Here is a 12673-nt window from a genome sequence, read left to right as displayed (position 1 = left end):
ACTCGATTACAAAGTAATTTTCGATACAATATTAATTTGTCCGGCCTAATAGGCATATTCACTGCCGAAGGTTATATTGCACAGGGGTTCTCGTTTGCTATTAGGCGATCCTGACCGGTATATGACTCATTCGCATAACGGTTTTGAACTCCTGTAACAGTGAAATCGAATTAAAGTTACCGCATATTATAATCGCACAGAAATAAACCCAAGGGATTTTGAAATATGAAACTAAAAAGAACTTTATTGACAGTAGTTGTTCCATTTCAAGTTCTATTAATTACAGAAATTAGGCAAGGAACAGTTCTACAATTGATTTATTTTACTCTTAAAATATATCACTTAACGTACGACACACTCTTTACAATGACTATATATTGACATGAAATTACTGTGTATGTACAGGATAAGTATTAAACAAATATTTCTACAAACATCTGTAAACAGTAACACAAGTTCACACACAAATAAATAGTAATCTTTTTTCAGTAAAGACGTTTTCATGCTAGGGCTACAATAATGGTTTTATCGAAAATTGCCTTCAAAACATGGCATCACTATGCTTAATTTAACGAAATAATAATCGGTGTGTTCCTGTTTTTCATTCAGAAATTCTTATTCATTTTTTTACCACTTACAATAAAATTATCGTTTTTCTACCATTACTTTGTCAGTAACCAATCTGTCTCCATATATACATATCATATATATATATATATATATATATATATATATATATATATATATATATATATATATATATATATATATATGAAAGTCTTTTGCAGGGAAACATTTTAGAAATATGCGCTGAAAGCAAATAGCAATATTTCAATCTTAATCCATTTCCTGTTTCTCTGATCGCTGGAATTTGAAATCAAGTAATAATATGGCTGTATGAAATCGAAGACTGAGGTGTGTTTCTGCCCAACGTGTCTGAGAGAAAAGAGAACAAGATGAGTCCACCGAGTATTCTCATAATTGTTCTTATCTATTCACAGCTACCAAGAATATGCACAACCCGTAAAGAAAATTGTGTTTTTTTTTGTTTTTTTTTGTCGACTGTCCACACAAGGTGTAAAACGCTGTCAGTCTTTTCTCGTCACTGTATGCCGGACTTGTTTAGATTGTGATTTCTGTGCCAAATATCGGTTTGAATATTTCAAACTTTCCAGAGCGGTCGCAAGGATCCTGATTGGCAACATAGTGACGGTGTCGTAAAAGAACATGCGCCGCTTATCTCCGCGAATCACAGTTGATCTTACATTTGTCCCGTTTAACCAATTGGAATGTCGACTGAGTGGCGAATGTAGACAAGCAGACAGTTGGTAAAATCGCCCATTGAAATGTAATTGCTAATTTATCTTCAATCTTCATTGATGTCTATTTCCGGTAGCACTGCCATTTGCTTCCTCATGTACTGCTGTGACGACTCATCCAGCCCGGCTAGCCAATCCATGATCCGATCTCCTGAGCCTGCCTTGATGCTGTGGCGACCACGTGACTTTAGGAGTTGGGCAGCCTCGTTTTCGTCACTCAAATTGCACACGTCGTCGTCTTCCATGCGATTGTCCATTTCCGTTTCGATTCCCGAATCGTTCATCCTGTCTACGAAGCCAGCTTTCCCGACTTGCTGATCAACCTCGGGCAGCTTCGCATGCGCAGACCGAACTTGTCGAATGCTCCGCGGAGGATTTTCCTGCACGAAGACAGAATCTTCATCGGGGATAAAAAGCGTCACCCGTTTCTTCGGTTTGGTTGTTTGTTGTGTCTTCGACTTTGACGAAATTATACCCCTCGGCACGTCACGACCACTGTAGTCATAGGCCTCTGAAATTGGGATTTGAGAGAGTGAATTTAATTTAATTTAGTGTTTTCATCGCAAATCATCACACAACGCCCTATCCTCTGAGTTTCGAGTGAGAGAAACTTTGAAGCAACTTAAAACCACCCCATTTCTTGTAACACCTGTTCTGTGAGCTTCAATTACTTGTTTATTCCAAATGTAGAGCTGTATCATCAGAACTCGAACCTATGGCCTATAGCACCTATCACTTAGAACAGTAAAAAGAACGGAAAGAAAAATACTGAGCGACCTGCGAATGTCACCTGTATTCTAAATATGCTCATATGTGGTCAAAGGGGCATCATTGGTATTCAAAATGCCCATGTGAGGGCGCTGTTTTTAAAAAGGGGCCACCCACTTAAAATCTGTGATTGGTTAGATTTTTTCTTTCCATGGTAACTGTGACAAAATTGGAACAGGTGACAGTATACCTTTAACTCAGTATCGATCTGACCTGCAGTTGGAAACATTATGCCAAAGAACAGACTTGAAACCTGTGTATTTACATATTGTTGTTAGCTTGCATTAACTTTTGCACTTAGGATCCTATTCTTTAAAGTAAGTTTTGTTTAGATGTTTAATTGCTGTGCAAACATTTTGTCTATTATTTATATAATTATTTATTTGTCATGAGCACGTTCTCTGGATGAGGCTCATAAAAACATTAAAAAATCGGACTGGGTTCCAATGTTATAGCCCCACAAGTCAAATGTGTATTTTGTGACAACAAAGGAAGCTAGCCGCGGAGTACAAATTACAAATATAAAACATATTAATTAAGAACATCACCGCTTTTTAGTCCAAAGATCTTCAAATTTTGCATGTCTTCCCGGTCCAAAAATGTAACTTTGCCACCTCGCAAAGTAAGAAATGCGTTGTCGCCAATTCGAAACTGATTTGCCTGTCTTATAATATTGTGGTTAATATTTCACAAGCCTAATACTTGGAGTTACTGATTGAGTTTAAAAGTCGAACAAAGGAAAATGCAAAACAAAACGCAGAAGCGGTACATTAAAACAAACAGATTACGCTGGCGTCTTTGAAAATCAGTTTGAAATCGTTTGGCATCATTGAGGAATCGGAACCGCTCTCTGTTTTCATGACCTGCGTACTTACTTGACCTTCCTGTCATTAGAACTAACTAGACAGATTTAACTGGGACATCTACTTCTCTGTGCAATTATATAGGTAGTGTTCAGACGATAGACAATTTAGATTACTTTCAATCCCAACTGACAGAAGAATGAACTGTGTTTCAAAACCGACTCGTTTACGAATCAACTGTGCATCCTTACAAACTGTACTTCAATTTCTATTAAGTACTCAATGACAACTACAGTTATATTCTGCCGACGTCTTACTTTCAAATCATACGCAGGCACTATATCGTGCACAGTTCTTGGTGATTTTAATTAGTTAACTAGTTTTACTACTTGAGAACAAGCAATTGTCGTAGATAACCCTTGCCCCCGAGTGACTTTTGACGTAAACTGCTGATGAACGTAAAATGAAGCGAGGAAAGCCAATGATGTGAAGGTCAACGAAAGAATCAGCGGTCGTTTTAGGCTTGATGAAGCAACAACTTGTGAAGAATTTTAACATGCACGACTTTGTGGAGTATCTTCCTGCCATTGACCCCATCGAATAAAATTCCCCTCGGTGTCACAATATTTCTTGCTGAGCATTAGCATATGCGCTAAAGATAGTCCTGAAAAGTATATTTTTGACTTTTCTGTTACTAGAATGCTTCAAGATGAAGAAATGCAGTTTAAGTGGCGTTAAATTCTTGTTTTTAAAGTTCCCTATTCTTACCTGATTCTGAGGTCCCAAAGACGGCTTTTGATGAAGACGATAACTTTGGCAACTGGACATCGTCCTCCGACCCTGATGACCCAAGTCTGTGTAAAAATTCAATCGCTTCGTATCCTCCAAGCGTCGAGGTTGGCTGGTCGTACTTATGGCGCCCTCTCATGCCGTGTACAGGTTTTAGATTGCCACTCAGTTTTTGGTAATTGTTTTCAACTCCAGTCTCTTTCTGCCTGCTCATGTCAGGGAAGTCCTCCGCCGGATATGCGATCCGCGATAACCTGAGCGACTCCACATCGGAGTCGGATTTGATGGGTCGCATTTTTTGGTGTTTGCCCGGTACGGAAACACTCGGCATCTTCCAAGCCTGGGCTCCAGAAAGAACCGCCAGCGGTTCCGCTGCTTCCTGTTCGTTCTGGAGAGAGTCTCTCAAAGTTTTGAAGTCATTATAACTCCTGCTCCTCTTCTGTAGCAGTTTGTACTTGGGCGGTGGTGCGCATGCGTTGGCGAAGTTGAGAAAAACTTTCTCTTCTTTTGGTTGCTGATCGGGAGTTTCCGCATTAACACAAAAGTTTTTGCTTCTCATCAGTTTTGGTCGAACGAAAGAAGTGCTGAGGCCGGTCACGGCCATCTGAGTGTTATCAAAAGAGCCAAGCAAAGCACCCTGGTTGAAATGACTGTCAAAGCTAGCATCCACGCTTTTAGAGCGCATGCGCGTGCCTACCGCGCTCTTTCCTGGTCGCGAAACACTACTTTCCGAACTCGGCTTCGTGGGTCTACGAGCGGACAGCTGCGACATGCTCCTTCTCGTCTCGTAGCCGTCTCGAAGTCTTTCCCAAAGTTCGTCTTCAGTCAGCCGGACAAATCTCTCCTTTGGTCCGAAGTCTTTAGAGTTTATAGTCACCGTTTCCAGCAAGTCAATCACTGCATAGCCGGGTTTCTTCTTGGGCACGGATTCGACGAACTCCGAAACCCTCTCCTTTTCGGAGTCAATGCAAAGAGATTTCTCGACCTGGGGCTGCGCCATCGTTCCCCTCCTTGTAAAGACGAACACCAAAATCAGAAGTCAACGTCTTCCCACCACAGCCCGGTTGTATGTCGTTAGCTCATCCAACCGCTGAGGCGAGTTTATAAGTACTGAAAATCTTTTAGTTTGACCTGGTGGATGAAAATAAGAATTTGTCATTAAATCGTCAAAAGGAAACATTAGAGAGACATTTTAAACTGTGAACTAGAAATTGATGTAAAATCACACCACATTTATTTCGACTAAAAGGAATACTGAAGTGCAAATTTTACTATTCGATCTAATAAGCTGATTTTGAACAAAACACTTTTTTCAGATTTAAAGTTCACTCCGTGTAAATCCACAAAATTGATTCAAAATGGCACCGAGAGTTTTAAAACTTCTGATCACTGTGACAGAATGAGCCTAATTGCAATTTTATCACCTGAAAAATACCAGCTTTCTGAACAGAAAATATGTTGCCTCTAATATACACGCAGAAAATAGAAGGTATTTCAAATCAGTTGTGGTCTTGACTAACTTTGTCTTTCTAATTAAAGTGTATACAGTTGTATAGTAACTCTTTTTTTTATAAATATTTCCTACATAAATATAATGTAAAAAAACACGATTGGAAATATTTTGGGTTTATAGGATTTTGAAAAGTTTGTCAAAAATTATTGAAAAATAAGGCACCAGACCATAATTTGTTGCTACAGACTAAGGTAAATTTCTTAATTTTGTTCAATCTACTTGGCAACAAAGTTAAGTTAACTGCTTTTTACTAAATCTAGTCAAATTTGCTTTTTTTTGCAAATGTAAATACAGTGAAATAAACAAAAAATTTGCAAACTGTACTTATCATATAATTCTGCAGAATGTTTTGAATCTTACAAATTTTGATCCTTTACCTGTTTTTGATATATCACGGTTGTCAAATTGCGATTTTTCGAACAGTTATAACCACTACTTTGTTTGACTGCTGATAGTACATTGTAAACTCTCCTATTTTGCTAAACTGTCATTTTCATTGTGTGGTAGATGTTCAGAAAACTAAGGTATTTCATACTTTTGATGTTAGTACCTCAATAAGGCAAAGTAAATAGTTAAAATTGTATTTTTATTCTATCTACTTAAAAAATACAAGGAGTTCAAGTAGCTGGTGAAATATTTGTATAAAAAGATATTTTGAAATTGAAAAGTTGAAAATGTCTAAAAATTGTTCATGACAACACTACCTTATATTTTCAAGGCCACCTTGAACATGACCCTCTATTTTTCAAGCCACCTTGGACATGACCCTCTATTTTTCAGGCCACCTTGGACATGACCCTCTATTTTTCAAGGCCACCTTGAACATGACCCTCTATTTTTCAAGGCCACCTTGAACATGACCCTCTATTTTTCAAGGCCACCTTGGACATGACCCTCTATTTTTCAAGGCCACCTTGGACATGACCCTCTATTTTTCAGGGCCACCTTGGACATGACCCTCTATTTTCTCAAATTACCAAAACTTGGGGAATGGACAAAACAATAATGACAATTTCAAAGAAAACAATAGGATCTGTCATTTTGAAATGGTAGAAATCTATTTATTGTGCAAATTTATCAAAAGTGTCGGGTACCCTATAGCTGAAAGTTACAATATTACAGATTACCCTTAAAAACATGTGAATTGCAAAAACAGAAGAGTAGATAAGCTTAAATTACTGAATAAACCAATATTACTACAATATCCTATTATCCCAAAATATTTCCAATCGTGTTAACATAACTTTTTAATGGACTGATGAGTGGAACGAGTCAATGGATACTCAGTCAAAATCCTTAATTAGAGAGGAACATCACCGATTCTATGAAAGTACAGTTTAAGTTGATCAGCGCGATCATTGAAAGAGTTCGCCATCAACGTGCGTTTTTGTGGTCATATATTTAACGTTTAAATGTGTCTTGTGTTTTAGCAAAATGTGGAAGGTTTCCTCTTAACCGATGACTAGGTTATTTCTTAGTGGCTTTCTAGAGGTACAAATTGGCTAGGAACTTGAAGACAGTTGAAGACACCAGATCCGACAACAGCTAGCGCTGTATAGCGGAACCGTATTGACAGTCTGGACATGCCTCGGGTTTAATCTGAACGATCAGACACTGAACTTTTTCATCTGCCCGTCACGTCAGCACAGCCGTTACTCTGCTTGTCAGAGATCATCGCAAATTGAACATAAAGGAGAGCAAAGTCCAAAACATTACACACACAGCCCAGTAGGACGAAAACAAATAAATCAAAGTAAGTTGGTCCCGAGGCTCAGAGCGCGACGTGCAACCGCACAAACACGCTTCTTTTATTTCAATTTATTTTATTATATTGAATTTTAGTCTCACAATAGCACTTAAGCAGCTGTGCGAATGTCTGTAATTCACAAATGTCCGTCATATTCCAGTATAAAAAAAAAACCGGGGGCATAAAACATTCAACTGCAATACACTCCTCACATCGTAACCCCCGTTTGCTCGCTGCCAATACCGGCGTACTTTACGAGTTTTATTCCTTCGCTGGATATAACTCCAGAATTTCCTCGAGGCTTTACCCAGAGTTTGTTCTTTAATAGCCTTGCGGTATTCCATGGTCCTAATGTTCGAAAATAAAGTATTTACCCAAGTCCCACCCGGGAACGTTGTAGCCTATGTCCACAGATAATTCAGTTTTCGAAGCGGGGCCACAGAGGTTAAGTCCCGGCGATGTTCTGATCAGCTGTAGCGGCGAGGCCATTTGTACTCTGATCACCAGTTTTGCCTCGCAGCTGGTAAATTTGATTTTCATCAACCATGCTTTAAGAGTGTTTTATGTTTTACCCGGCGGCGGGGCAATTTAATTTTCATTAGAGATTCTTAGGGTTGATTCCAACCTTAGTTCTGCTCAGTGCATCTGAAAACGACCAGAACATCTGCTTTTCTACAACACCCGCATGCTGAATCTACTTCGGAAACTGCGCTTTCTCGCGCGCTGAATAATCAATAGTTGTAGCACATACATGGAAATAGTTTGAGCGTCACTGCTTTGCGATTGTTATTCACTAGTCTAGCAAGAACTGCCCGATACAAACTTTCCGATGAACTTCCCCAAGGACTTTGCTCATTTCTATGTAATTAAGTGCATTTGACTCAAATTTGTTCAGGCTAAACGGCCAGACAAGACGCGACCTCTAATTTTGCACACTCTATCGGTGTTTAATCCGCACCTGAAAGGAATTTGGTGCACATCTTGCATAATTAATGAGCTTGGCAAGGCCGTTGGAAAAGCAAGGTCTTTCTTCTCAGTCATACAATCTTCAAACACAAATACAACCAAAGGAAAGCATCATACATACTATGACTGGTCTAAAAACTCATAAACTTTAGCATTTTTCTCGTCCAGGAGCTTAGCCTGCGCGTTGTTCTGATAAATAGAGGAACATCTCGATTTTGAAAGATTGAGTTTAGTCTCATTTACCATAAACTATCAAGATATGTTATCGTATTTGCATATATATTTGAGAGAGAGAGAGAGAGAGAGAGAGAGAGAGAGAGAGAGAGAGAGAGAGAGAGAGAGAGAGAGAGAGAGAGAGAGAGAGAGAGAGAGAGAGAGAGATGTGATGTTCGTCGATAAATTGATAGATAGAGATATGTGTATCTATGTATCTAGGTATCTATATAGGTGAGTTCGGTACGTATATGTAGGTGTGTATGTATGTGTGTATCTACGTATGTTTCTATGTATGTTTACCAGAAGGAATACCCACAGAGATGATGGTCAAGATATTTAGTGAAGAAACTTGGTTAAGGAACTTTGATAGGAAATAAATTCTGGGGCTGGTAAAATCATCCAGGTAGTATTTCCCGGCGGGTTACATAAAGCAACTCTGCAGCTTTTCTTATTCCATACATTATTTAAAATGAAATCGCACTTGATCTCGGCGTAGTCATTTTTCTGAAGTGATGCGACTCTGTTTTTGTTTGTCTCTTTTGTATAGAATCCATGGCACCTTTCCGCCCACCAATCAACCTATTTTTATTTTCAAACGTTCTGAAAAGTATGCGTACGATGTTCCATTTCAATAGACATTTATTATCCGTTGAAACCTACATAGTTCTAGAGCTTGATACACAGATTTTAGATGGTCATCTCATATTCGAGTTAAGGTTATCAAAATTGTCGATCTCATAATGTCAGATTCGAGGAAAACCGTGATTAAATAAGATGCGTACTTTTAAAGCATCATTAGGTAAAAGTATGATACGATTTCTTGTTGTCGTTGACGAAATATATTTGTCGTTAAATTTTGGGGAAAAAATAGGGACAGATATCGCGATCATAACAAACGCCAGCTGCAATTATCCGATTCACAAAGTATGAATAGGTTGTTGTAGGGCAGAGGAGATGTCAAATTTCTCTTGTTTTCAATGGTCTTTTTCCCTTAACTTTACTTTTGGTAATCTTAGATGGTGAAAAAGAAATGTGTTCCCGCGATGAATAAAATAATTCAAACGATAAGAGTACTTTTAATGACGTAATGTGTCTCAAAACAAGAACACTGAACAAGGTGTACTTGTGTCATCTACAGCTCCTCACACGGCATTCATGTGAAACTAGCTGGCCGACAAAAGCTGAAGTTTGTGTTGCTGACGGTGGAGTATGTAAAATATTCTGAAAATCTGGCACAGTTCTTGATATGTACTTTCTCTTCAGAAACCTCCTAAGCATTTGTCTGTGATCTGTGTGATGGTAGCTTTATATCCTATTTCTCTCTTCAACCTCAGTCTCACTAACAAAGGATCTTCTGTATTGCAGGTCGATGAAACACCAATTCATATCTTTCCAAACAATACATTTTTTTCAAAAGTGTGTGGCTGATATGTATAAATGGGAATATTTTTTGCCCTTTTCATGAGAAAGGTTTGTCCGTGCTTTTGATTTCCTTAATATATTTATATGAGAATTATCTATCACCTTTTTATTTGTTTATCTAAGTATTGCTTGTTGTCGGGTGACTGAAAGATAATTTCCATATGTCGAATACAATTAAGAGTATTGTTATCGCCAAAACGAGAGCGTAAAGCATCACAGGTACAAAAACTCGAAATTATTTTTACGTTAAACTTTGATCTCAACTCGCAGAATCGCCGTTTTTGCCCCATATTTTCCTGTATGAAGTGATTTCTAATATTCTAGTCCATTAAACATGCTATTCAATCAACATTGCTGACTCCGATTTCCACCCGTTCTTTGATTCAAAAACTTGAATTATCTACTGACGATTTTAAGGCGCCTATTCCGATCGTACATCCTATCACCACGGAAGGTCTCTCAGCGATGCTTACATATAAACTAACCCCGACAATTAAGTTAATTAATTTGGCAGCTATACAAAAGTTACTTTTCTCACGGAACAAAGACGATGAAAGGAATGTCAAGATGGCGCCTCCGATCAGCATTGGCATTAAGGTGTGTACACTATCGGTCATTGTTTTGGTTGGAATACTAAGACTTCCGTTAACATGGACGCTGTAGACTTTTCATGGAACTTCCGGTTGGTTTGATTTTGGTAAATCCAACAAAATCTCGAATGTCATCGAAAGTTGGTTCAATTTTCTTTGTTGTTGTAAGTCTATATGATACTCTGGTTTGGAATTTGACAAATTTAAAAACTTTCATTGGCAGTTCTTAAATCTGACTACAACATGTACCTGCGTGTGTCTGAATTTCATCAGAGGATGTGACATTTGCTCAAACAGAGAGCAGATGTTGTTATATTTTATGTTGAGTTAAACAAAGGTGAGTAAACCTGACTTGGTTTTTCAGTGTGTACAAAGCCAAACACAAGAATTGATTTCCGATAGAATCAAGCTTCCGGCCATAGTTACCACGTTGAGTGACTTCTAGCGTTGTTGTGAAAATGCCGAAAAGAAAAGTACTTTTCCACCGAAAAAGGATTATTCTAGGATAATCAAAATGCAACAAAATACCCCTACTTCTCGCTCCACATGGTGAAGTTTGCTAAATGTGAAATTAGCGTTTGGAAAGTGAAACAAAGAATTCGCTTTTCCAATCAATAGTTTCTCAAGACTAACACAATAGCGAAAAAGCGACAAGCAAAAACGGTTTGAAAATAAAAAGTGACAGTCGTCTTGTGATATTAAGCACTTATCAAAATCCTGACAAACTCCAAATTCTGTATTAGAATCATAAGAAAACAACGCCGCTGTTAAAAAACCCCAAATAATTTTATACTTATTAATGATCACTTACCTCGAGCTTCGTCCCTTTGCACCGTGATCGTAACTAGGAGAAAGCGGTTCCAAGTTCTAATAACATGTTTGATGTCGTTGAAATTTTCGGCACAAGGTTTCAAAAACTTTCAGCTCTTTCTTGAAATGATTGATAATTTTCTGCAACTAACATCAAGGTGTAACCAGCGCGGAAAAGATGCTTTCCGACCAAATCCACCATCTGTGCTACTTTTGAAACTAGTTCTCGGCGCTAGGTCAGTCACGTGACGCGAATGCTCGAAATAAACTGTGGCCCGCTATATTCAAATATTTATTGTTTCGCATCGGCACAAGTGTCAACTCTCCACCGCGTGTTTTGTTGTGGTACTCACCAGTACACGACAAGTGGATTTCGATTATGTTTTGTAAAGGACTTTGAAGAATGGGTCGATTACCCCGTAAACGAGAAGTTTTTATTAGCTGGCTTTGTCGCAGAGTTATTGATTTTCAGGAACTGACATAGCGCTCTGTTGACTCCACTGACAGGCTAATTGAAAAGGGGGATTAATCCTGTAGTTACGCAAAATGAATTACGCCAATCTCTCGACGACAGTCGCTGACTTGTCCCTTACTTCTCCCCTTTCGATCTTAACGACTCGGTTACCGCACGTGGACCGAATTTAAAAATGCTTTCTGTCTGAAAGTCGCGACAAAGTGCTCGGTAAGTTCCGTATATCCGATTGCTACGATTAGGTTCATTGCACTGTCTTGTCTCGATGTACCCAAGCATTTCGGCTCACTGTTCTCAGGAATTCTCCGAACAAGAAGCGGAAAGGCGGAGTCCGCAGTTGACCTAAACAAATTTATTCACTTATTTCATCGCGTGTGTATTTCACGTTATGAAGATTCAACGAGGACCAAAACCTATGAACTAATTGCGTCTTGTCAGCATTCTTGCGAGCTTGACAAATGTGTCATACGAAGCTATGCTGGACAAGAATATATCGCACCTGCTATAACCTCGATCGATACGTCCAGGCCAATGCTATTTTCGTAATGTTTTATCAAGGGGAGATGACGTCATGAGTTTCTATTTTGGGTTACATCATCGTTTACGTTGGCGTGTGTTATGTATCTTCAGAACTACTTTTCGGGGGCAAATACAAGAATGAGACATGTCGCCGCTTTAACGGTTTCACCTAAACCTGACCCCTTTCAAAGAAAATTGAATGTCATTATTGCGAGATATAAGTGGGCTTAAATGTTTGTATGCTTCCTACAATTTTCTTCGCAATATTTTCTGCTTTTAGCCAACGCAGATTTGAATCACTCTTGATGATGCAGTCCGAGTATTTCTTTTTTTTTTTTACTGTCGCGGAGTAAGTTCATCTCGTGTCATCTTGGCTGTCTGATGATTGTGTATGCGTGCTCAGACTGCGCTTCACGGCATGAAAAGATTCCACGATGCTTTGCTATTTCTTCCGCGCGATACACGAATGCCAAACACCAGAGGTTACCAGTGTTGGCTTGTTTGTGGCGCTGGCGATTAGGACCGGGTATGATTTGCATTCCAACGTTATTATCGCCTTCTGTCACTTTAAAAAAAAAACGTAAATTTTGTAGAAGTTGACCAAAAGGAAAGTGATAGTACTTTCGCGGTGGGATCTTATAAGACATTAAGAAAACAAACAAACAAACAAACAAAGGCACAGCTAACGAACAACAATCAATTGGCAGAAATTCATTCAAAGCAAAATGCACCTACTTAG

At 38.7% G+C, this 12673-nt stretch overlaps 1 protein-coding gene across 1 annotated transcript; it reads right to left on the bottom strand.

The window, feature by feature from the left end:
* Nucleotides 1–216: 216 nt before the first annotated feature.
* LOC139120247 (uncharacterized) lies at nt 217–11402 on the bottom strand. Its single transcript, XM_070684476.1, has 3 exons — nt 10945–11402; nt 3659–4810; nt 217–1830 (listed from the first exon to the last, which is right to left on the bottom strand). The coding sequence occupies exons 2-3, from the start codon at nt 4677–4679 to the stop codon at nt 1367–1369; spliced, it is 1485 nt and encodes a 494-aa protein (XP_070540577.1). The 5' UTR covers nt 4680–4810; nt 10945–11402; the 3' UTR covers nt 217–1366.
* Nucleotides 11403–12673: the final 1271 nt, after the last annotated feature.

This window comes from Ptychodera flava, chromosome 20 (genome assembly GCF_041260155.1).
Source record: "Ptychodera flava strain L36383 chromosome 20, AS_Pfla_20210202, whole genome shotgun sequence".
NCBI classification, from domain to species: Eukaryota; Metazoa; Hemichordata; class Enteropneusta; family Ptychoderidae; genus Ptychodera; species Ptychodera flava.
The sequence above is the reverse complement of the archived record's forward strand: the minus strand, read 5'-3'. Positions and strand labels throughout refer to the sequence as shown.

Excerpts from the sequence above, each read along its gene's own strand:
- LOC139120247 (XM_070684476.1), bottom strand. The coding sequence starts at position 4,679 with ATGGCGCAGCCCCAGGTCGAGAAATCTCTTTGCATTGACTCCGAAAAG. Across the intron at positions 1,831-3,658 it reads CTTTGGGACCTCAGAATCAG|AGGCCTATGACTACAGTGGT; the intron begins GTAAGAATAGGG and ends TCCCAATTTCAG.